This window comes from Mustela lutreola, chromosome 15, assembly GCF_030435805.1.
Source record: "Mustela lutreola isolate mMusLut2 chromosome 15, mMusLut2.pri, whole genome shotgun sequence".
In the NCBI taxonomy this organism is placed as follows: Eukaryota; Metazoa; Chordata; class Mammalia; order Carnivora; family Mustelidae; genus Mustela; species Mustela lutreola.
In genome coordinates this window covers 44,090,620-44,115,204 of record NC_081304.1, presented here as the reverse complement: position 1 = coordinate 44,115,204, position 24,585 = coordinate 44,090,620, and the positions used below count along the sequence as shown (strand labels likewise).

The 24,585-nt window shown below is 53.0% G+C and overlaps 1 protein-coding gene across 3 annotated transcripts in view; it reads right to left on the bottom strand.

Annotated features, from left to right (window-relative positions):
- The window catches only part of ABR (ABR activator of RhoGEF and GTPase), a 177,660-nt gene that overhangs the window by 118,262 nt on the left and 34,813 nt on the right, over positions 1-24,585 (bottom strand). Inside the window, exon 1 of one of the 3 annotated variants that reach the window (XM_059148295.1) lies at positions 19,760-19,931. The exons of 1 other annotated variant lie outside the window; for it this stretch is intronic. Coding sequence is in view for 1 of the 2 variants with exons in the window: in XM_059148293.1 (XP_059004276.1) it covers positions 14,650-14,710 (61 nt within the window). In the remaining variant the exon portion in view is untranslated. Of the gene's footprint in view, positions 1-14,649; positions 15,086-19,759; positions 19,932-24,585 lie in introns of those variants that run through there. One more of the 3 variants, XM_059148293.1, reaches the window with a different exon arrangement.

Genomic DNA, 24,585 nt, shown 5'->3' with positions numbered 1-24,585 from the left:
CAGAGGAAGGGAGAGTAGGAGGGAGTATTTCTCCGCCACCACCTCCCCCGCCGGCCCTCCCCGTGGGCCACCCAGGCTGTGTGCTTCCCCTGAAGGCTGTAGCTCCTGCCAAGTCTCACAGGTGGCCTCTGTGCCTCCAGGTGTGGGAACCAGACCCTCCCCTCACCCTGCTCACATTTGGGCTCATAGTCCCATTTAAGCTCTCCCCAAACTCCCCAGCCTGAGTGAACCACCTGTTTCCTGCTGGACCCTGATGAACGTGGAGGTAACTGGAGACACGGAGAAAAGGAAGAAGATGGCAGAGAACTGGAAGGAGTGAGTAGCAGAGACAACAGACAAAGCTTGTGGTCTCAGATTTCTCTTTGAATTAATTGGAGTTAACCTTCGGAAAATGAGGAAGGACCACAACACTGAGAAACTGGGCCTGGGGGAGGCACGTGGTGGAAGAAGAGGCAGTGGAGACTTGGATGCGGGCTTCTGGCCAAACGGAGCCGCTAATGCTCCCTATGTGAGCGTTCTGGAAACTGGCCTCTAGTCACAAGCTGGGATAGGGGCTGGGGCAGAAAAGCTGGGATAGCAGCAGGCACCTCCACACTGTGCCCCTAGGATGGGCTGAGGTGAGGGTGGGTGGGCACATGATGGCCTGGAAAGGAAGCTGCAGGCCTCCCCAGTCCTTGCCCTGGCTGAAGGAGCCAGCTGGAGAAGGGGAGCTGCCAGATCCTCGTTCCTGGGCACAAACATCCAGGGTTGGTGCTTATATGTGGGGCTCTGAGGGGCTTCTGTCATGCCCTGGTCCCCAGCCTCACCTCTGCCAGGAGCACGCAGGTGGGCTGGGTGCCCAGACCCAAGACAACAGAGAAGAGCAAAGAGGAAAGCTCTTCTCAGGGGTTAGGACAGTGGAACATGGCTTTTCTCCCCTCTATTTCTAGGCATTTTTCTCATCTTCTATAACGGCATGCATTCCTTTTATAAAAGAGAAAAAAAGCCTATCCTGGAGAATCATGAACATTTTCAAGGAAAAGGAAGATATCACATTGTGACACAATTATGTGTGAATTAATAAATCTGAAAAGGACCTGGAATTAGGATTTACAGGCATGGACCTCAGACATGCCTGGAGCCTGGGCCAGTTAGGGACGCTCACTTTCTACCACCTCTCAGCAAAGATGGATCAGTGTATCTTGTACCTGGTGACAGGCTGGCATGTGGCCAGAGTCTCTACAACATTCAGGGGGGTAGTGGGCAGGTGGGTAGGGACCCTAGCATGCGCTCCTCACACCTGCCCGAAACCCTCTTTCCATCCAGGGATCTCCAGGGAAACCATGAAGTCACACCTCCCTCTGGGAGCAGGCTGTGTTATCAGCTGCTCTGTGAAACCATCCCTGGAGGTTTCCATGTCCTTGACCTTAAAGAAACTTTACATCTTTAGCAGTGGCTGTTGGTAGGCAAGATGTAGCCTCGTGTCCTGTTAAAGAGCAAGAACACTGGGGCCCCACTCTACGGGTTCATATCCCAGCGCATCCCTTAACTAGCTATGTGACACTGAGCAAGTTACTTGCCTAATTTGTGCACCTGCGTTCTCATCAAGGGTCTTCTCCATGGGACTCTTATCAGGAAGAGAATTTATAGACACAAAGTGCTTAGAACATTGCTTAGGACATTTGGCAAGTGCCAGGTAAATGCTAGCTGTTCCCACCGCCATTTGCCCATGAATCACATCATTATTTTTTCCTGTCAAGTCTATAAAAACAGCCTCAATATTTCTGTGTCAAATCCACAGAAACTAGTCCGCTTAGCCTCTAGGGGGTCAGCCAGGGGGTGGGCAATCAGGGGGTAGGAGGTCCTGAGGAGGGCTGCAGGCAGCCAAGGCTGCAGCCCCAGCCCTTCCGGAAGCTGCCCCTGCCTGGAGCTGAAACCTGGAGGCAAAAAGCCCAGGGGAAAACTCCGGAAGCAAGCACCATACTGAAGGAAACCCCTCCGGAAGTCCTAAAATATTTCCACAGCCCAGAGAGAAACTTTTAAAGTGAAAGCAGCCATAAGAATACTGACAGGAGGGGCGCCTGGGTGGCTCAGTGGTTAAGCCGCTGCCTTCGGCTCAGGTCATGATCTCAGGGTCCTGGGATCGAGTCCCGCATCGGGCTCTCTGCTCAGCAGGGAGCCTGCTTCCTCCTCTCTCTCTCTCTGCCTGCCTCTCTGCCTACTTGTGTTCTCTCTGTGTCAAATAAATAAATAAAATCTTTAAAAAAAAAAAAGAATACTGACAGGAGAGCCAGGCTGGCCTCTCGGGGTCCTGGGCACGACCACAGGGCCCTGGGGCCCTGGCCCCGGTCACGAGGCCTCCTCCCCAGAGCTCACACAGATGACTCCTGCCTCCCGGGGCTCCAAAGAGCGCCCCCATGCCTTCCCAGGGAGGGGCCCCATCCCTGCCCTCCTGGACTCCAAGGCAAGTTTCACTTCAGTCATTCTCAGCTCTATTTTTACTCAAGGTGGCAAGAAACAATGAGTGTCTGAAGCAGGACAATGAAGTCACCTGATTCCAAGGCCAGGGACCACAGCTGACCTTTACTGGGAGCAGGGACAGGGAAGGGTTCTAGAAACCTCTCAGGGACTTCTCTCCAGGGCCAGAAGCTTAGGTCTAGAGCTCACTCCCCAGGCAATGACTTCCCAAGGAAGTGACATTCAGCATCATCCTCATCTAAAGACCAATAAGTGCTCCTCTAGGCAAAGGAACATCCTATGCAGAAAATACCAAACTATTTGGTATGGTGTGTCTGAGGAACCATGAAGAATTCAGTTTGCCTGGAGGGTTGGGAGCATGGGAGGGAGCACGAGGAGGCAAGGCAGCAGGTGGGCTGCAGACAGTGTCTGAAAGGATGTCATACTAAGGAGTTTAGATTTTATCCTACAGAAAGGAGGGAAGTGGGAAGGCACTAAACTGGCAAGTGACTCAGTCAGATCCTCCAGAAGGGCTTGGAGGAGTCTAGGTCCTTCCTACCCAGGGCATCAGCAGAGGGCTTGCTAGAAATGCCAAGTGGGAGGGCGCCTGGGTGGCTCAGTCAGCAAGAGCATCTCCCTTCGGCTCAGGTCGTGATCTCAGGGATCCTGGGATGGCAGTGGTGAGTCTGCTTCTTCCCCTCCCTCTCCCTCGGCTCCCTTGCTGGTGCACAAACACACTCTCTCTCTATCAAATAAAAATACCTTCTAAAAAAATGCCAAATGGGAGGCCCTGCCCTAGACTTGCTGGATCAGAATGTGTATTTTCACAAGAAGTCCCCGCTGATTAATATGCCCAGAGCTGAGTGAGGCCCTGAGCTCTGGATGGGGCCAAGAGAGGGTCACTGACTCGGTCTCTCCAAAATTCTTTTCTGACTGCCCTCCTCAGGCCCAGCCCTGCTTCCTCCTTGCATCTCCCCTGCACCATGATTCTCTTAGGGGACCCTTGTACGATGGACCCAGACCACGCAGAACACTCCATTACTTCCTACCCTCTCTCCACCAATCACAAAGCCTTTCCAAGTTTCCACCTGTGTGAGGGCACAGCTTGGGGTGTGGAAAAGGGAGAAGCAGGCAGTGGTTAAGAGCCAGTCCCCAGACTGCAGGGGGTGTGCAGAAGAGCTTTTCAAACACACAGTTCTCATTCAGAGGGCCCTGGCACTTGGGTTCTTCTAGTGAAGACTGTGGGCTGGGGCATCCACCCAGATCTGGGTTTACAGCCCAGCTCAGCCCTTTACAGGAAAGCTATTTAATGTCTCTAGAATCTTAAAGAAAAAAAAAGTTTCCTCATCTATAAAACTGGATAAAAATAGTTGGGACCGCCACAGGAGGCTGAAGATTAAATGGAACATTGTTTGCAAAGCGCTTAAGGACAGTGTCTGGCACTCCATGAACAGCAGCCTTTGTTATTTGTCTTCATGGCGCTAAGGAGTTTAGAGTCTGGCAGGGAAGAAATGACAACAGCCTGGAAACGCGCACAGGTAAACACAAAACAATAGGTAAGAAAGCAGCCCCACCCATCCCCATGATGAGGCCCAGAGCAGTCAGGATTCTGAGCTGGGGTCCTCACTGAGGTGAAGGCTATTGTCAGGCATGAGTGGGGAGGGGGGGGCTTCCTGAAGGTGGTGGGTGCCCAGGTGAGGCTTGAGAGTGAGGGGAGTTCAGCAGAGCACAGAGGGTGGCTGCAGGAGGCTGGGAAACCTGAATGGACAGTGTGAGGAACCCCCAGCCCACACTGCCCGGCATGGGGAAGCCTGAAGGCAGTTTGGAGCTCATGTGGAAATACAATGCCCCATGGAAGGTTTCTGGGCAAAGGAGTGGCCAGCGCAAGTGGGTTTGTCATCACTAAGGCCACTTGGAAAGGGGGTGGGGTCAGAGAAGGGGTCTACTCAGGCGTCCGCTAGAGGGCCTGGCTGTTGTGGCGGTGATCAGCCAGGACAGGGTGCTTGAGCCAGAAACTGCATTTGGACATCAGATGTGGCCCATCCTTCCTTTGTAGGGAGCAAGAGAGAGAACCTGCTCCTGCTTCCAGTCTCTAAAGATTTTGCACCGAAAGATGGCACACGGCGCCCACAGAGACATCGAGGTAGGCACCATCCATGCCCAGAGGAGGAACGTTTAGTCAGGGACAACCATGGGGTTTGCAAAATGTTTGCCCACCTAAATCAGGGGGAAATGGTGCTTCCACATGGCTGAGTGGCACACCAGCTGGTCCCTCATTAACCCTCTCAGTGATGTGCTAGAAAATTAATAGCCAAGGCATTCAGCTCCATTAACACCGAAGTTGGCCCTTCAGGGGGAAAGGGGGTGGGGAGGACATGGGTTTCGTCTAGACAGAGGCACTCAGAAAGGCAGATGCTTGAGCTTCTGCCATTCAGGAAGGGGGTGAACATCAGAGGCCTGGTGTGCACCTCCTGCCCCATGGGAGAAATCCCTAGCAGAGGCCAACCCCAATGGCGGCTCTCTCTTCTTGCCCTCCAGCACAAGGGTAATAACAACCTTCCACAGGTTTCACTGTGAGGATTAAATGAGATCATGAACTCGAGAACACTGGCTCAAGTGTGGTACCCATTAAATGTGCAACCAATTGCTCTGTTCTTTTTGTTTTTATTTGAAAAGTGGGCTCAAAAGAGAGAGAGAGAGGTCATGGGCGGCTTTTCGTCCAGCTAGAATCCGGTTACAGAAGGGTCTGACTTGGTTCACGGTCTGTAATCAGTCTCCTAGGGATGGGAATTAAGAACCTTGGAGCTCTGCTCCCCAAACTGTGGTCCCTAAACCTTCAGCAGCACTGGCATTACCTGGGAACTTGCTAGAATGCAGAGTCTTGGGCCTCAGACCTTAACAAGACCCCCAGGTGATTCAAATATACAACTGAGTTTGAGACTCTGCTCTAATATATTTGTTCCTAAGAGAAAACTGTCTTTTTCCTCTCCTCTCCCACCACAGGAAACAGGGGACCCCAGACTCTGGGTAGATAGAAGAAGAGAATGCCAACACAGAAGGGCCCTTTGATTAGCACCTGCTTGCTAGCCACACTGCATTAAAGCACACTCAAGCACATATTGAGAAAATTATTCCCTTCTTGATTCCTTTCAATCTCCCTGTTACTGAAGAAGAAAGACTCTGTTTGATGCTAGTATGTCTTTAACATCTTTCTATCTTCTGTTCCTTTTTTTTTTTTTTTTAAAGATTTTATTTATTTATTTGACAGACAGAGATCACAAGTAGGCAGAGAGGCAGGCAGAGAGAGAGAGAGAGAAAGAGAGGGAAGCAGGCTTCCTGCGGAGCAGGGAGCCCGATGTGGGGCTCGATCCCAGGACCCTGAGATCATGACCCAAGCCAAAGGCAGCAGCCCAAACCACTGAGCCACCCAGGCGCCCCTGTTCCTTTTTCTTTAAACAAGAACACAGGAGGCTTAGACCTAGATCTTTCCAAGGGCAACAGTGCATAATTTGAATTAATAATCTTGTTTAGTTTTTAGTGCATTTATTTGTAAGGTAACTTTTGGTTTATTGCAAGTGGTGCATATTGCCACTCGTTCCCCTTCTAAGAAAGTTCTATTTTAAACACCGAATAGAACTGAAGAAAAACAGTAAGTCCATAAGAACAGAATTGTGGGAATCTGGCAAAAATCCCAACAAAGGTATAGAAAGCACCACGGTTTGGTAAATTATTATTCCTTACAGTTCATAAAAGCCCTTTGGAGATCATCTTGCCCACTGTTTTCCTACTGCAGGTCACGAAATCAATGTAGTAGGTCATGACAGCACTTTCCAGGTTTGCTTTGAATGCAAAATGGAACAGAACAGAAGGGCATAAAAATATAAGTGCACTACAAACATTATAGAAAGGGTAAGTACTGTCCAATGAAACTTTTGTTTTGCTTTGTGTATGTACTGGCTTATAGCAGAAAATATGTGGATTATGTTTAGATTGCAAGAGTTAGAGCCGAATCTCCCTTTGGTAGGTGTCCCCAGCTGCTGCTAATTCCAGTGGCGAGGAGAGGTCTCCTCCGGCCAGGCCACCCATGAGCAGAATGCCCTTCATGCTACACCCTAAGAAGGTCCCCACCTTGGCTTTCCGGCTCCTCTCTCACAACACAGCTGACAATAGTAGTTACTGCCACAGGTGATGAAACAGGCACTCACTCCCAGCCCTGCTCAGGTGAGAGAGGCTGGGCCTGCTCAAGGCTGAGCCTCTGGTCTGGAACCCCAGGGAAGGCAGTAGCAACTAAGGCCTTGAGGGCAACTGAAAGTCTTTATTTGCCCCTCTATAAACAGAGGAGGAGCCCGGGGGTGGGGTGGGGTTGGGTGGGGTTGGGTGGGGTGGGGGGATGCAGTCATGGATCCCTACACCCAGCCAAACAGGGATTCCTAAAGATGCCTGCAGACTCAGAGGAAGTGAGCTGCCAAGGCAGTTTGGGGCAGGGAAGGGAAAGGAAGAGAATGGAGTGTTGGAGTGCCCCCTCCCTGGTCCCCAACTTACACCTCTGGGCTTTGGTTCTCGGCTCAGGGCAGGCAGTCCTCTGTTTCATCACCTCCGGAATGCTCACCACATGCAAGCCCTTTCTGCAACTGTCTTGAAAGAGGGGTCTGATAGGGTGAAAGCCGCAGCAGACTGACCCCTTGGCAGGGGGCTCTGGGGCCCTGGGGGAATGGGGAGAGGGGCTGGAGGCTCTGCCCTCCCCAGGGAACCAGCCTATCATTAGCATGCTGGGTGTGGGTGAGTTCAAAGGCAGAAGCTAGATCTGCAGCCCAACTGGCCCTGGGCCTCAGCAAAGGACCTTGGTGTGCAGTGGCCTAATTTAGGGCCGAGGCCCTTTATTCTCCTCTGGAAACTGTGGAGGTGAATTTTAAAAGGCCGAAGAGTGAGGCCAGCACGACTAGGCTCTGCCAAGTCCTCATCCTCCTTCAGTCCCCATCTACTCGCCTCTGCCCTTGCTCTGTTCTAAAAACTGGGCACTAGCTGTACCTCATCTCTGCCCCCAGTCTATTTTCTCTCTTTCCCTTAAAACTCTTTGTTGTTGTTGTTAACCATCAGTGTTTCTTGCCAGTGATCCCAGGGACAAGGTAATGCTGGGATATGGGCTCTAAGCGCCCACAGGGATAACTCCTTGGGATCATTCCTTTGGAAGACATTGTACTGTTGGTAGGCACTTACAGGCCACCCAAAGGCTGAGAGCTACCTGAACCCCATGGGGGAGCCAAGATAGTTTTTACAGTTGTCATTTTAGCTAGATAGGTGAACAGATCAAGCAGCTTCCATGAACAACCAGCTGCCAAAGGGACTTGACTGGTATTGCTGTGCAAGGCAAGGAGTATGGGAGAAAGCACATGTTATTAGAATCCAGCCAACCTTGTGCTCAAAGCCTGGCTTGTCCTCTAGCTCTAGAACCTGGAATTAATTACTTAACTTCCCTGAGCCTGTCTCCTCTCTATAAAAAAGAGATAAGAACTCCTGCCTCAAAAAGTAGGGCCTTGATGAGGACTGGTCATCGCACAGGGTTAATGCCTGGGACTGCGATGACACACTGTAGCTACTCCAGAGTACTGGCTACAATCATTATTGCTGTTGGAAGGCTAAGCAGAGAGACAGAGCCCCCTGAAATGTGATCCAGTCCAAACTGGAGATCTTTGGCCATAACCTAGCCTCTCAGGGCCTCTGTTCTCTCCTCTTAGGATAACCTAAGGGAAGTATGGAGCACAGCACAGCATCTGGCCCATAGTGGGGCTGGTTTTACATCATGTTCGTTCTTCCCAGACCAAATGGAAAATGTAATTTCTACAACCTCAGCAGGACTGATGAGCTTTCTTTTCTTTTCTTGAAGATTTTATTTATTTGAGAGAGGAAGAGAGAGCATGAGCAGGGGCTGGAGAGGCAGAGAGACAAAGAGAAGCAGGCTCCCTGCCAAGCAAGGAGCCCGACCTGGGGCTCAAACGGGTCTCAAGCCCAACACCCTGGGATCATGATCCAACCTGAAGGCAGAAGCTTAACCCACTGAGCCACCCAGGCACCCCAAGCTTTCTTTTCATTGGGCCCATTGAGAGACCCAAGGGTGAGGTTTCTATGTACCTCTGTGGAACCCAGACACGTTTCCCAAAGAGGTCCCCATTGTACAACTCCAAGGTATGTCATCGTATGGATGGAACCCATTGCCTCTCTGACCCTAAAACTTTCAGAAAGGGCTTTTTCTCCTAAAATTTCACCTTCAAGGGAAAAACTCAATCACAAAGATGGTCCCCAGGCTTTTTAAGCCCAGGGTAACTTGCAGCTGAACAGGGTGACCACAAGTGAGGAAATCAATTGTTGCTGTGGAGAACAGATGTCTCCCAGGTAGGAAAATAACTGGGCTTAATTACACAACATCTTTGTTCTCCATAATCTTGATCCATTAAACCCTTGCTGCTAGCCAGGAGGCAATGCCCAGGAGGAAGAGGTTAGCCTAGTGCACTAATACGATCAACCTTTCAATCCCATAAAGGTAATTATGGTCACAGCCTTTCCCAACAGCCCTGAGTAAACCCACAGATCCCTAGCCAATATGGGGCTCTTCTAGGCAGCCCCAGCTACACCAACACACCAGACAGGCCAACGGCCATGTTGCCCAGAATGACAAGGACTCTGAGCTCCTCAGCACTGGTCCACCCAAGGCTTTCTAGCCCCCCAATCCTTTCTGGAGACCTTCCTCATCTGAGGCAAAACACCTGACCATACCTTCCATGTCTGTCTGTGGTCTAGAGGGATATGCAGGCATCAGAAGTGAGCATGGAGAGAAATGGCACCTGACCAATTAGGTCACTGCAGAGCCCAACCCATCATCTCCTGAAGACCACACTAACCAGTAGTTTCTATATGACTAGGAAACCCATATTCATTTTTTATTCTGGTGTGTGGAAGGGAAGGAAAGGCAGAAGAGAAGATAGGAAAAAAGCATAGGTACAGAAAACTGAGTGAGAGGCTCAGATAAGGTCAGAATCTGGGGACAGAGAACGTTATCCTTCGTTCAGTCAGTTATGGTACCAGTTGGCCCCACCTTGAAAGGCTCTTTGCCAAATGCCTTGGGCAGGGGGGTGGATTGGGCATCTATCCCCCAATCCTCATATGGGGGTGTTTCTATAGACTTCCTACTGCTCTGATTTCTTTCTCTCCATTTACCGGGTATGGGCAGGTTTTCCCCAAGCTTCAGGAACAAGCAGAACACTCCCAACTGCCAGTCAGGAGTATCACGGCTCATGGCTCCAAGTGACCCTATGTTGCCCCAAGAAACGCACAAGGCCACAAATCAAAATCAGTCTCTCCTGTCCTGTTCTGGGTACAGGTAAGCTTCAGGCCTCTTCCTACTGGGTACTCAACTGAAAGTGCTAAGACCCTGGTAGAAAGTGATGGGTACTGAAGCCCCACAGATTGCTTCCACAGCCAGGGGCCTGGCAGAGGTGAACAGGGATGGACGTGGAATTGACAGTGAAGCTGCCTAGTTCCCAGTTTGTCCCCAAAGGGCTCAAGCTGAGCCAAACAGCTGCAGGACCAACACTGACAGTGAAGTCTTCTAACTGCACAATCGCAAGCCCTAGCAACCGTGGAACTCCCTTGGGGGGTCTCTGACTCCATTGCAAACTACTACAATTACCAAATCCACACAGCTGGAAACTTGTGAATGGGCCAATGAATGGATTTCTGGGATTTCTGGTGGAGTAAGAAGTTAAAGGAGCCAAGAACCCAGGAGTTTCCTTCTCCCTCTCATACTCATGCTACCAAAAGTCACTGAAGGCTTATGTTGCAGGGGGAGCTGGCCTAGGCACCACCTAAGAACCGGGTCCAGCACTCTGCACCTGCCAGCACCCTCACCCCCTTCATAGCCCTTTTCCACTCATCAGCAAGCCCTTCACAGACTGCTGTTTGTGATGAGAACGAGGAGCTGGATAGCTGAGCAACAGTCCCACAGCACTCCTCACCTTCAAAGCAGCTTATAAACATGAATGAATCAGCGCAGAATGTACGAGAGACATCCTGGTCTTGCATTACAGAGAAGTACGCGCAGGGCACCCAGGAACCAGACCAGACCTCAGAGAGCAGCCCAAGTCTTCCGTCCCATCCGCAAGAGTGAGGCGGAACGGGTTCTCTCCCTATTCCCGTCTTCTACCCACTTAGCTAATTCTTCACAAATGTTCCTGTCATTTCTTCTGTTTTCCAAAGAACAGCAGCAACAATCACAGTAACAAAAATTCTCCTCCAAGTAGATGACTTCATTCTGCCAGCCCCAACTCCAGCAGCCGTGACAATAATGGACCAGTATTAACAAGAAGGAATAAACGCTGGGGCTTTTCAGAGGGGGAAGAAAGCACCCAAATGCAGGTGTTCACAAGGACATCTGGGGTGGTCTGGTGCGCTGGAGTGAGACAGCTGCTCTGATCAGACCCACAGTCTGTCAGGCCAATCGCCAGGTCCTTGGCGTGGCTGACAGAGGAGTAAGATGGGAAACTGAGGCTGGTTCATGATGGTCTGGAGATGCATATGTATGCCCACAGATGGGCTGTATGCCCACAGCCCCAAATGCTTTCTGGGCTCTTGGATAGGGTACGGAGTCTACAAGAGACATGGAAATATCACAAGTGACAGAAATATGCCTTGGAAGTGTTGCCTGGGGTGAAAAAAGAAAGATTTCCCATTTGAAGAGGTTCCAAATCATTGCCTGCCATCCCTATCTCAGTTCAGCTCTGTTTGGAGGATATGGTATCCACTCGGAGGGGCCGGCTCAGAGCATCCCCCACTTTGTTATTCCACAGAACTGAGTTTAAATCCAACCTTACCCCATGCTATAGAAGAAAACTGAGAGAGTGGTTAAGAGCTCAGTGGAGAAGGGGATGAGAGAAAGACACAGAGAAGATAAAAGGAAGAACGCAGCCCTATAGAAAGAATCATGCCAGCTATGGGGAGAGAGTCGAGGCAAGGCCCCAAGGGACAAAGCTGATGTTATTACATTAATGTAGGAAAACAAGTGGTACAGAGGCAAGAAGGAGTGGCTGGAAGCCTCATCTGCCATTCCAGCTTGTCGGGAACAAAGACCCTGCTCCAATGAGCCCCATATCGCACTGGTAGCTGGGATTCAACTCATCTTCTTAGGTCAGACAAATCCCATCACAGCATCCCTTCTGGACTTCTACCATTGGGACAAAGGGGCTCTGTTGTCTACCTCTTCTCAAACACCCATCCACCTGCAATGAAAATGTGCACACTCCTCCCGGCATTGATGCTGAAGCTAGGAAGAATGAGCCGACATCCCTAAAAGCAAGAAGCAAGTCAGAGGAGGGGCCAGTTGGCAGTCTGGCACCTTACAAGTAGAGAATCAACAGTGAGTTCAACCATTCCCCACCATGGCTCTAGGACCAGCTCTCAGGTCCTGCAAGAGAAACAGGGACAGCTCGGGCTCCCAATCACTGAGGTCACTTTTCCTGCTGGACCATTTCAGGAAGAATCCTGTTTAAACAGAGGACATCTCTCTAGACAGATGCTTCCCATCCCATGGCATCCCAAGGCCTTGGGTAAGCTCAGATGTCTCTAGGTGACACTCAGAGTCTTCCTCAACAACGTGGGGAATGATGTAATTTCTAGCCTTGTCACTTATCAGTTATGTGACTTTGGATCATGATCAGAGCTTACCATAGCTCTCTTCCTGCAAAACAGAGATGAGACCACAAGTCTTGCTCAGTTGTGTGGCCTGAAGAGGATGGCTGGAGAGAGCCCAGAGTAGTGCCTAGCATATTCAAGCTCCTCAGGATATGCTATTATCCTGGTTACCAGGAGCAGCACTGAGGAAGGGCCCCTATCACTGGGGCGAGGGGAGGGATGTCCAGTCACATCTCTGAGACATACACGGGCCACCCTGTGCCTGGGAGACATCCCCTTTATAATGCCGCTGGATATAGCTTTTGTGGGGACTTCCCCCCCAGGACTGTGAGCCTTGTAAGCAAACAGCTTTCTGAGAGGCAGAGCAACTTCCTCTGGGAGCCACAAAACCAGGCTGCCAGGCAAATGACAGCCCGGGTATTTGTTTTAATTGAGGCTCCTGTCAAGAGGAAACTTCATGGCTAACAGCCCAAACATGACTGCACAGCACCTCCCCAGGAAGCCTCATTCTGTGGCTCTCACATAAGCCATTTGCAGGAGGAAGGCAGGGACTCCTCACATCGCTGCCAACTCAGCGCCTCCCCCGACCCCAACCCAGGTTGCCCCAGGAGCCCAGGGGCTGGGGCAGCAAGGAGCACGGCAGACAGTTCCAATGCCAGCCTGCCTCCGTCAGGCCTGGTTAGCAGGCACCCCCAAAGAAGGCTTCAGGCCAATGCCCTGTCCAGGCCCTATCTTCCGCTGGTCAGCAGTAATGTTCAAGGAGACCTCTCAGACAGTCTGGCTTCCCTGCTCCAAGGGGTGGTGGTTGGGGGGAGAGATAGGAAAACTTGGAATAATTAGGTTGAGGAGTCTCCCTCAGGGCAAAAGAGAAAAAGCCAGAGACAGATCTCCATAGGATTCTATGCTTTGAGAAGTAGGGAAATCACTACTGGGTTTTGCAAAAGGGCCAGGAATATTCAGGAACAGAAGCAGCATGTGAATATGAGGCATTGTATTTACTGTTATTTGCAAAAGCACAGCTAAGAGGTCACTAATCCTTCCTCGGGGTCAGGAGTGGATCTATAGCAGGCCCCATTCACGCAGACACACGTGTGCACACAAAACGCCGCACAGCCATGGGCCCTGACCTTCACCCAACGGTGCTGGCCTCTGCCAGGGAAGGAGCAGATGGAGTGGCTGGGCTCAGTGTAAGACTGACACCCAGGGGATCCAGCTTTGCCCCTTTGATGTTGAAAAACCAAAGTGGAATGAACCATCACAGGGAGAGCTGGAGGGGGATGAGGAAAAAAAGATGGAAGGGGAGGAGGAAGGAGAAGAGGGAGGAGAAGGTACAGGGAATGATAGGGACCCAAGGGGATACAGAGGTCAGAGGCTGGATGATAAGTACTGAGGAGCCTCCAGGGCAAGGCCTTGGGGTTCAAGGCACCATCCTTGTCCATTCCTCTCTCCTTCCATATAACTGTCACCAAGGAATTTGAGACAGGTTAACCTTTAAAAAATGTCCTTGTCCCATGGCAAGTGTCCAGAAACTGAACTTAGCACCCGGCCTCCGGAAACCCCTAACCCCCTGCCTCAGGACTCTGCGCTAGCAGACACAGCCAGAGATTGGGAGGGTCCCCCGGAAGTGCTCAGAGAAAGCAAAAGCCACTTACTAGCTTCTGCAGGAGCCAGCAGGACCCTCTTCCTACCTCGCTGAAAGCTTTGGGGAAGGTGCTTCAAGGGAGAGGTGGAGAGAAGGGCGGAGGTTCCGTCACCTCTGCAAGGCAGGGTGTAAAGTGAGGGCGCTCAGCTCTCCAGGAGCCCCCAGAATGTACGAGTGATCAGTTACACATCCCCGGCGGCAGCGCAAGAGCAATCACATGACTGAGGCAGATTTGGGAGCGAGGGGGTGGAGAAGCCGAGGTTTTTGGTGTTTTTTTTTTTTTTTCTTTTTTCTTTTTTGGGGGTTGGTGAGGATGGGGGAAGTGATGAGGCGGGCAGGAAAGACTGCTGAGCCGGAGGTTTCCAGCTCCTTCGATCCAAATGGCCCCCATGGAAATCTGCACCTACAGTCCCTTCCAACCGACCCCGCCTCCACCCCCAAACACTCAACGGCCCCAGGATGTCCCCGAGGTGACAAACTCAAGCGCCAAGGACTTTGCCAAAATGGCCCTTCTCCTTCAGCGTGGACAGAAGGAAGCGGAGGGAGCACCCTACAAGAGCTCTCCTTCCTAGGGGCTGGGGAGTGCTCAGTTACACAACAGGTGGGAAAGGGGTGACACAGTTCTCCGGATCCTGTCGGGCCACTGGCCCCCACCCGCTCGAAGTCCGCTCCGGGGACCCTATCTGCGGCCGATCGCTGGGGGGACCCCCACGTCGCCCCCCATCCGCCCTACCTCCCGGCCCCCTGGCACCTGGCCGGCGGTGCCCGCAGCCCCCAGCCCCCAGCCCCGCGCGGGGCTCCCCAGACAAGCCCGGCAGGTCGCGCCCCGGGGCCGTCGGGGCGCGGAGACCCGTTCCCGTCCGGCCTCCCCGGCCCGAGAGCACACGTACTGCTATAGAGGGTGTCGATCCAGGAGAGACGCGGCAGGCCCCGGTGGCTGAGCGGCTCCATGCCCGCGGCTCGGCGCGGCGGCGGCGGCGGCGGCGGCGGCTCCGTCAGATCGGAAACCCGACCCTCATCGCACAACAAAGGAGGGAGGGCGCGGGCGGCGGGCGGGCCGGCCGGCGGGGAGCCGGGAGGGGCGGCCAGCCCCGGAGGCCGAAGTTGCCGGGCGCGGAGTGGAGGCGGGGGGAGGCAGGGAAACAGGTAGCAGGGAGGAGCGAGGTGGAGCTGCGGGAAGAGGAGGAGAGGGCGGGCGAGGGCAGGCGAGCGCCCCCGGGAGCCCTTCCGGCCACTGCGGCCCCGGCAAGCCCGGCTGCGGATCCCCGAGCGGCGGCCCCGCAGCCCGCCCGCAGACTAGCAACTTCCCCGGGGCTGCGCGGCGGCCAGGGGCGGGGGGCGGGGGCCGCGACCAATCGGCGCTAGGCTCCCGCGCCCCCTCCCCCGCCGCAGCACGCCTCCAAACCCGGTCGGGGGTGTGGGGAGCAGCCCCAGTCCCCTCCGACGCCCAGGCGAGAGGGGCTCCAGCGGGTGACTGAGGAGTGGTCCCGCTGGGGGTCTCCGGACTGCGGCGCAGGCCCAGGCGCCTCTTCCTCCCCTCGCTGGGCTCTGCCGAATTCTGACAGCCCGCAGACTAAGTGCCGCGGGGAGACCTATGGGCCCCGCAGGGGTGACATCACCTGCCACCCCAGGATCTCTAAGCGCAGTTTCTGGGGCCGGTGCCGCCGTCAGGCCCCTCCCCTAGGCAAGCCTGGGGGGCGGCGCGGACCTGGTTAAGGAAAGCCTTGGCCGCTGGGACACTCCTTCCAAACCTTAATAACCTCATCTGTTTAAACACCCTTGACCTAAACGCAGGCCGTTCTGCCTAACACACCAGAGGGCAGGGGCTGGAGAAAGGCAGGGGGCTGGGGGTCGACGAGGGTCAGTGGAGGACACACTGGAGACAGGAGAGGCTCCAGGGTCTTCACTGGGTTCCCCAGGAGACTTCCTTGGGGACCTACAGTTGCAGCCCAGGAGGCATACCTTGCACACATAATCACATACAAGTTGAGAGAAGTCTGGGGGCAAGGTAGCTTTGTGAATAGAACCTTTAGAAATGAAATTCCTGGTTAAGATCTCCCAAGAGCAGTGAAGAGTCTGTTGAGGGGGCTTTAGGCCCATCTCCTGGGACCCAAGGCAACTTTGCTGCAGATTTGGTCCTATAGGCCTCCTCTGGCTAAAGGACTCTGAAGGGCCAGGGAGGGAGGGGAGGAAAGAGAGGGTGGGCAAGGGCAGGGGGCACTGAAGCTCCTCTTCTGAACCCAAGAGAAGGGAAGCTCCATGGTACTCAGCTCTCCCTGGACCCACCCACATGGCGGCAGGGCTCTGCATCCTTCCAAACAACCACAGATCCAGTTCTTCTTGAGGGGAGGAGCAGACCCTCGCCCACAATGCTGAAAGGAAGCATGCAACCAGCCTCAGCTGGGGGTAGAGGCCTCCAACTCACAGCAGGTGAGCTGAGCCCCCAGTAGGTGCAGGGGGGAGGGCACGGAAAGCCTTCACAGGTGGCTGCAGTGGGTGTGTTTCCACTGTGAGGTAACACTGGCCCTTCTTCACATTCACTTAGCTCACCCCCAACTCAACTCTCCTGGCTCAGACTCTGACTCTGGCTCTTGTGGCCCCTCCCTGCTCAGCTGTCACCCTCCCACTATCCCTGACTTGCACACAAGACTGGGAGGACCAAGCAGGCACCTGGAGCTTGGCAGAGGGGAGGGGGGTGTGCATCTCCAATGAGATGCTCCAGAAATAGAGCCCGGATGGGAGAGGAAGCAAATGGGCTCTCAGAGGAACCAGAGGGAGGATGGTGAGGGCGGAGGAGCAGAGAGGGGCCCAGAGCCTCTCTTCCCACGTGGGACTCTCAGAAGGCACGGAACCCAGAAGAAAGGCGGCAACAGGAGCGCAGCCCTGGGAGGCAGCAGCATGGCGCCCTTCCCAGTAACAGCCAGCACCACCGAGGCAGCCTGGGCTCTTTCTGTATGCTGCAAGGATTTTCCTGATGGCCACATCCGGGCACTCACTGTCAGGAGGCCGGAGATGTATGTTTCTGCGTGAGACACATACATTTGCATACATTTTACATTTTTATCCACAAAGGCTTGAACATGCTATTTTCAGCATTTTCAAGCTAAAATGTTACAGTTGCTCTCCTTAGCATTGCCACAGTTTGCTTTTTTTTTTCCCCCCTACATTCTGTCCAATCCCATCCTGGACCTCCCACTCCAGAACACAATATAGGGTACAGGGAGAGAATAGTCTTGGAGGCAGTAAGGAGGAACGCTTGTAGTAATTAACGGAGATCGTCTGCGGAGCACCTGGCTTGGACCCCAGTGCTTTGCTTACAGGATCGTCTCACTGCAAACCTCACTGCCATCGCAGCTCCCCGAATTTTCTAGATGAGAAAACGGAGGCACTGAGTAGCCCTCCCAGCCCTCCTCAATCCCCACACACTTGCCTCTCGCACACAAGTCCCAGGAAAGGGCAGTTACTCCAAGATGCCCCTGAAGCCCTTTCTGGTGGCTTTCAGTAGATCGGTAACACCAAACAGCGGGACTCTAATCTTGGCTGGGAGACAAGTGTATGGGCCTTTGAGCACCAGGGTGATTCGAGACTGGAAAAGAAGCCTCCGGATTCCTGGCACTAAGGGTGGGGAGGAGTTTGGGGAGACCCAATACCACATGCAACATTCGAGGAAGGAAGGAGTTAAGGAATCATTCTCCTCTGCATTTTGCCAAAGGTTAAGTGCTCTGCCAGCAACCCCAATCTGTCCGAGCAAGGGAGGGGCTCTCCTGTGGATAGACTGCCCTGAGTCCGCGAAGCATAGATCTGCCTTCGAACCCCAAGGCACTGAATCAGCACCCAACACACTTTATCCTCCAAGCCCACACGAACCATTCTCTATCCAGGTTTTTGGGTGAAATTCTCCACCGTCGCCAGCCCTCCCTCTGGCCTGTGCACAAGGCTGCTCTCGGCTCCCTACTGGCCTGCTGACCACCTGCTCCTGCCTTACCACCCACGCATCTATGGGGGATTGAAGGGTCGGCTGCCTTGCCTGTAGCACGGGGCAGTGGATGAGAGATTGAATGAAAAGGGGATGTATCCAGTTCTGAAGGTCAGCGGCCTTGCCCTTAATTCACAGGTGTGCTGCTCACTGCCTTCCCAGCAACCGACTCTTGCTTCTACCAGCCACTTAGCCAGATGGAAAAAGAAAGGGTAATGCTGTTCTCCTCACTTAGCAACCCAGCTCCACTGTGCAGAAGAGGAAGGCCAGGAAGTCCCTGCTTCCTTGATCACCCAGAGGTCACTGCTGGTGAAAAGGATGTCCATGCACCTTTCCCCATGCTGGGGCTGGCAGGGGGCACCAGTGTGCATAGGCTGGAGGTACAGGTGAGGGTGGAGGGCCTCTGCATTCCAATTAAAAAACAAAAACAAAAACCGGACTATGATAGCCAAAAAAACAAGACTTTGTACCGTTCCTGCCAGATCCGCTCTTTAAAAGCTGGAACTGCATTTTCCCTCCCCACTGGGGTATCCAAAGCACTCCGCCCAGTAGATGACTGTGGCTCAGGCAGACTCTAAAGCAGCCATAACCATACTGTGCCCCCAGACCAGACTCTCTGCCCAAAGCCCGACAGACGGGCTTCTAACATTATAGGTTGAATATGTAAAATGAGTAACAGCTGACGTTTGCCCAGTGCTTGTTGGGTGTGGGACACTGCTCTATGGGCTTCACGTAGATTATCTCCCTTAATCCTTATAATAAGCTAACAAGATAGGTACTGCTCTTCTCTCCCATTCCCTAGAAGTAGACAGGCTAAGTATTGGCCAGCTAGAAGCTGCTGACACTTAGAAATGAACTGTGATGTGTACGTCTCTGTATTGGGCTGTGATGGGTGAACAAATGAATGAACAGAATGAAGTTAAACTCGGAGAAAGACACTGAAGCCATAGTAGGAATGCAAGGCAGTGTAATTCCAGAAACCCTACCCACACACCCAACCACCCCCCCACCCCTGCCCACAAGCCCACCAATGATTAAGCAAAAGCAAAAGGAGAACTGCTTCTCCAAGCCACATCTACCACAACAGGGCCAATGACCCTGGACACAACCTGGATGCAATCAATCCAGTGACTATCTCCTGAACTCCAGTGTCCACTAACCCTACAGCTTCTATGCCTTGGGCCAGTCTCTAGTCTTCCCCAGCTCAGTTTTCAAATCTCTGGGTGGGTGCCCTCATGGATCAGGCAGACAACTTCCAGGCTTCCTACCTGCCTTCGCAGACCATAAACTCTGCTTCCTAGCAGACCTTGCGGGGCTGTTTCTGGCTCCTTGCTTCATTTCTTTTACCTTGGTCCAGTAAAGTGCCACTGTTCCGAGGCTCACTTCCCCTACCCCTGCCACCTTGGGCCTAGAAAGCAGGAAATTCCTTAGGCGTCTGCTGGGTCATCACCTCTCAGGGACCCAGGCTTGGCCAGACAGTTCTATCCTTTGTCCTCTCCCTACCTATCTCTTCCCAGCCTCTTACATTTCCAGAGACAGTGAGATCTATAGACAGCACAGATGAACTCAAAGCCTTCCCCAATTATTTATTTCTCCATCAAAGTTTGTGTCAGCTTGAGTCATAAATATTCTGCAGCCTTGGCAAGATGTAAACCAGAGAACAGCATTCATGCCCTTGTCGCCTCCCTCAGCATAGTGGCCGGGGAGAGGCAGAGTGCCATCCCAGTCTCTGTAGCTGGGAAGCTCCCGGCATGGCCCCACATAGTTCCCAGAGGCTCTAATGAGGCCTAGCTCCCCCTGGGCCAGCAGCCGCAGTGAGCCTAGCTTCCTGGGCTGAGGAGCTGCCTCGGATTGTATCGTCGGGTAAGCTGCAATTTCAGGAGGGTCTCATGCCAAGCCCCTAAAGTGGCCCTCATCCAACTTGGCTCAGATTGTACCCCCAGAGGTCAACATGAGAGGCTTCCTGGAGAGTGGATCAGAGGGCTCAACAGTAGGGGGTGGAGCCCCCTTCCTAATTTACTCACCACGGCATCCCCATCAGCGTTTGGAAAGAGGCCAGGAGGAGACGGAAGGATTCTCTAAGACCCCCAAACCCAGAAACAAAGTTCAGCGGTTCCAAGCTTCCCAGGTCCAAGAGTGCAGCAGTGGTGTGCCCCCCCTGGGGTCAGAGCTCACAGGCCAGCCCCCTGCCCTCCTGTGGCCGCTGCTCCCCTGCAGCTGGCTGTGCGTCTTGTTCTTGCAGCCAGACTTCTGCAGATGCACCCCAGCCCTGTGCTCCTCTGCCAGGAGCTGTGACGCCACCAGCCGGAGCTGGCCCAGTCCCTGTCAGGCTCAGGAATGGTCGCAGGGGCTCAGGATAGGCTGTCAAGGAGACTGGCTCCAAGAGCTGGCAGCTCAGCATTCAAGAAGGCAATGACAAAGGAGCCTCAGAGCCTAGGCAGTGGTGCTTGTCATCAGTGGTCTTGTTTTGGGGTGAACCGGACAAGTTTGCGGTGTGCTGCGGTGTCTCTTTAAGGAGCAGGCCTCTTTAAGGCAAGTTCCCTCTGCAGTCACTCCTGCCACCAGCAGTCCTGCGGAGGACTGCGCGGGGTTGGGGAGTGGGGGTGGCGGCTGGACCAAGGGGGAGGTGTCTCCCGAGTGCCATCTGGTGGCCCAACAGAGCAGCAACTCACCCACTAGAAGCGGTCCTGCCAACCTTGGCCACAATCCAACAGAGAAGGCTGGGAAATGCCTGAACTAAAATCTCAGCTTTGCCCACCAGATTCTGCACGGAGCTGCAGGCGACCATTGTGAGTGACCAGGCTAGGGAAGGCAGGAGGGACTCCCTGTGGGGTCAGGAGACATCAGGAGCCCCCATGGGTAGCCTGGGAAGAATGACCATGCCCCTGAACAAAAGGGTCTCTAAGAGATTCTCAAGTGGGGGGAATTTCCAGTGTCCCAGGCCGCCAGCTTCAGGACCTAAAGCACAGCTGTGCATACCCTGTGCCCATAAACATGGGAACCGTGGTTCTCCATCAGGGAAAGGGGTAATTGGTACCAGCCCCCAGGAAGTGTTTGCAAATGTGTAGGAGCATCTTATTTATGTATTTATTTTTGCAGGAGCATTTTAAAGCTGGAGATGTTAAACCATCCCCAAGTGTCAATAGTGGTGACTTGGTTGGGCAGAAAAAAGGAGGGTTCTTTGGCACGCTCACTCCTCCTGTTCTTTTCCCTGGCATTCTGCCTTTGATGTCCTTCCTAAATTTCATCTTTATAATCTTAGAAGTAGAGAGAGGAAGTGGTCTGGCCCAGGCCACCAGCACAAGGGATGCCCCTACCCAGACACTAGGTACACACCTGTACACTGCTTGCACTGGGCCGTCACAGCCCTTGGAAGGGGGAGGCAGCAGCCCGTTGGGGGATCTATAGCAGACCCTTGGGAACAGCAGACAGTGTCTGAGAAGATCACAGAAAACCAGTCACCTCCTTCCCCAAAAAGACCACCCCGATATCCTTCCCCTGTGGATGAGTCAACCTAGCGCTGGCTTTCTCTCCTGGAACTGACCCAGGGCACCCATCTTTTACACAAGGCATCATTTTCAGGTTCTAGTCATGAAACCTTGAGACACCTCATTTCCCCCTTCCCCAAGCTCACCGCGCTCTGTCCTGGGCTGGACGGTGCAGTCTCAGGAATCCCGTCTGGTGTCAGCAGCTGACGCAGGAAACTGACACATGGGACAAGTCTTCTAATGAAGGGTGAGTAAGAAAAGAATGAAAAGTTGGCTGTGGTAGCCAAAGAAAGCCACACAACGGTCACATCTGACGGGAGTCTGTTGGTTTGAGCAGTCCCAGGCCCACAAGGCTGACGTCATCAGGAGCTGGTCCAGCTGGAGGAAACACTTTCCCAGCATCCCACAGCAACTCGAGCACTACCCACTGTTGTCAGAATAAAGACCCACATCCTTTTGGTGGCAGACGAGGCCCTGTGGCCTGGCTCCTTACTTCCTTTCAGCCTCATCTGGCACAGTCTCTTTGCTCTCTCTTGCACTTTCAGAACTTTTGCCCAGAATGTTATTTCCAGCTAAAATGCCTGGACATCTCTTCATCTTCCCTCCAACCTTAACTTGAATATCACCTCTGCTAGAAAGCCTTCCCTAGCCACCAGACCACCAGTTTGTTTGTTTGTTTAAGATTTTACTTACTTATTTGACAGAGAGAGACACAGTGAGGGAGGGAACACAAGGATGGAGGGGGAGTGGGAGAGAGAGAAGCAGGCTTCTCGCTGAGCCGGGAGCCCAATGTGGGCCTTGATCTCAGGACCAGCCCGATGTGGGGCTCGACCCCAGGACCCTAGGATCATGACCTGAGCCGAAGGCAGACACTTAACAACGGAGCCACCCAGGTGCCTCTACTCACTGCTTGTGTAAACTCTTCAATGCCTGTCTCTCCTGCTAGACTGAGCCCCCCAAGAGGATTCAAACCATACCTCTCTTGTTCCCCACTGTAACCCCAGCACCTTAAAACATTGGTTTCAGTGGATGAATGAATGGATGGCTGAACCTGTTCCTGGTCATAAAGGCCAGGGATGTATGACAGAGTATAGACGTTTCAGCCAGCCCAGGTCCTCCAGCTGGAAAACAACTGTCTGGGCTGACTGGGATGTCGTGATGAGATGGAGGGGTCATGCTCTCTGGACAGACTCAGGGCAAACAACAGGATCCTAGAATCATATTTGGAGCAAGAGGATTGCTGCTCTAATTAATTCCTAACTGTTCCCATGAAATCCCAACTAAAAACTCCCCAAAGCACAGGGCTCCCTTGCCAAGCAGTCAGCATTTAATGCTGTACTCCTTTTTACCCAATCAGATTCCAATATGGAAATGGAATAAAAACCAGGAAATGGTTCAGCCCACTAAGGGAACTGTGGTCTCAGTTCTCAGAGTCCTTCTCCTGGGCTGGTCCCAAATTTGCAATTACATTTGTTTTTAGAGGGAAGCAAACTGTAGTGCTCCTATGGGAAAAAGCAGTCCCTGGGTGCGCACCTGTCCGGTCTCTCCTGTGCTGTGGCTGGAGACAGAAGTGGAGAGTCTGAGAAATAAGACGCTACTGGTCTGCAGCGACGCTGAACTCCCCAATCCCTGGGGCTGTCGGCTGAAGCTGTCACTCACTGGGTTCCAGACTCTGGTGTGCCTCCAACCAGAGAGATGGGAAATCCTGCTTTCAGCTCAGGGAGGGGAGAAGTACATGGAGACTGATTGTGGGCACCCTGTCTCTTCCCAGGACCTAGCTTGAGAGTGTCTGCAGGCTGCGTCACAGAGAGACAGACAGACAGGGCTTGGTAGGCCCTGTGGCTGCTGCTTGCCCTGAGCCATGGTGACCCCTGGGCCGGCCAAACTGCCCAGGCAGTGTGCCAGACTCACCCAGTCTGCTGGGCACCTGCAAAACAGTAAGGCGGGCCTTGGGTCTATGTTGGTTCAGGAAAGTCACCCTACACTCCTAGGGTCAGTACACCAGAGGGTTAGTCCTCTAAAGCTAACTGCTCGCTTCTTCCTTGCTGCCTAGGAAGGATGTTCTGGCATAGTTAGTACTCCCAGGGTTCTTTCTCCCCTGAAATGATGGGACCTGGTGGGAGGAGGTAGTAGTTGCCAATGACGGGCAGAGGAATAGTAATAAAGGGGACAGCAATAAACACTTACACTTATTCCGGGGCCCGGGCTGATCTAAGGACTCTGCATGTCTTAAGTCACTCAATTATCGGGGCTCCTGGGTGGCTCAGTTGGTTAAGCAACTGCCTTCCGCTCAGGTCATGATCCTGGAGTCTGGGATCGAGTCCCACATGAGGCTCTCTGATCGCCAGAGAGTCTGTTTCTCCCACTGTCCCCTCTCTCTCATATTCTCTCTCTCTCTTAAATAAATAAAATCTTAAAAAAAAAAAAATCACTCAATTATCAACGTATCCCTGACTGCCCCAGAATTTATGTTTTTGCCCCTCAATATTCCCCTGCCTTCCCAACGCACTAAATCGAGCACACCACGAGTCTAGGCCCTGGCTCTGCCACTAACTTGCTGTGTGAACTTGAGGAACCTCTTCTCACTCTCTGGACCTTGCAGGGATGAAAGGCATCATGCCTATGATTCCTTGGGAGACAGATGACCAGGAAATGGTTTATAAGGGAGGGGAAAAACTTTCTCCTTTCCCACCCTCAGTTCCCCAGTATTTCAGGAAGTCCCGTGGGTTTCAAGGGCTAGAAAAGTTATTCATTAGCCCATCGAATATTCCCTGAGCTCTATGTAAGACTGGGTTCCTCCATCCAGGATACCTGTGATAGTGGCTTTGAGACATGTCTAGAAGCCCCCAAGAGGCAAGGCAGTGTCTGGCAGGTCCAGAGAGCAGTGTGGACAGTACGTTGTGGAGGGGAAGAAGGGGTCACCACTTCTGATGACTAAATCCTTCTTGGAGGAAGTGTCATTTGAACCAGGGCCTGGAAGGACAGCTCATATTTCAATGGCAAAAATGGGGGGGGGGGCAACAGGGCATGGAGGGGGGCAAGCATAAGCAATTACGCAGAAACGTAATTAGGCAGAAATGGGGGTGAAGAGGGGAACCAGAATGGATGCCTGGAAGAGAAGGTTCTCTGGGGATCTGGGGGAGAATACAGGCAGCTGCTAATATACTGTGTGACCTCAGCATGAATTCAGGGACACGACAGAATTTGCAGCTTTTCTCAGGCCTGTCTTCATAAAGAAGGAACATCTCTTGCCTTCAACACCAACAACAAAAGTCTGGGACTCACGTCCTGTCCCTGTGAGTCTGTGGGCAGAGGCACCCATTACCGAAAGCCCTCAGTCAGTGTGTCTCTGGGTTCCCCAA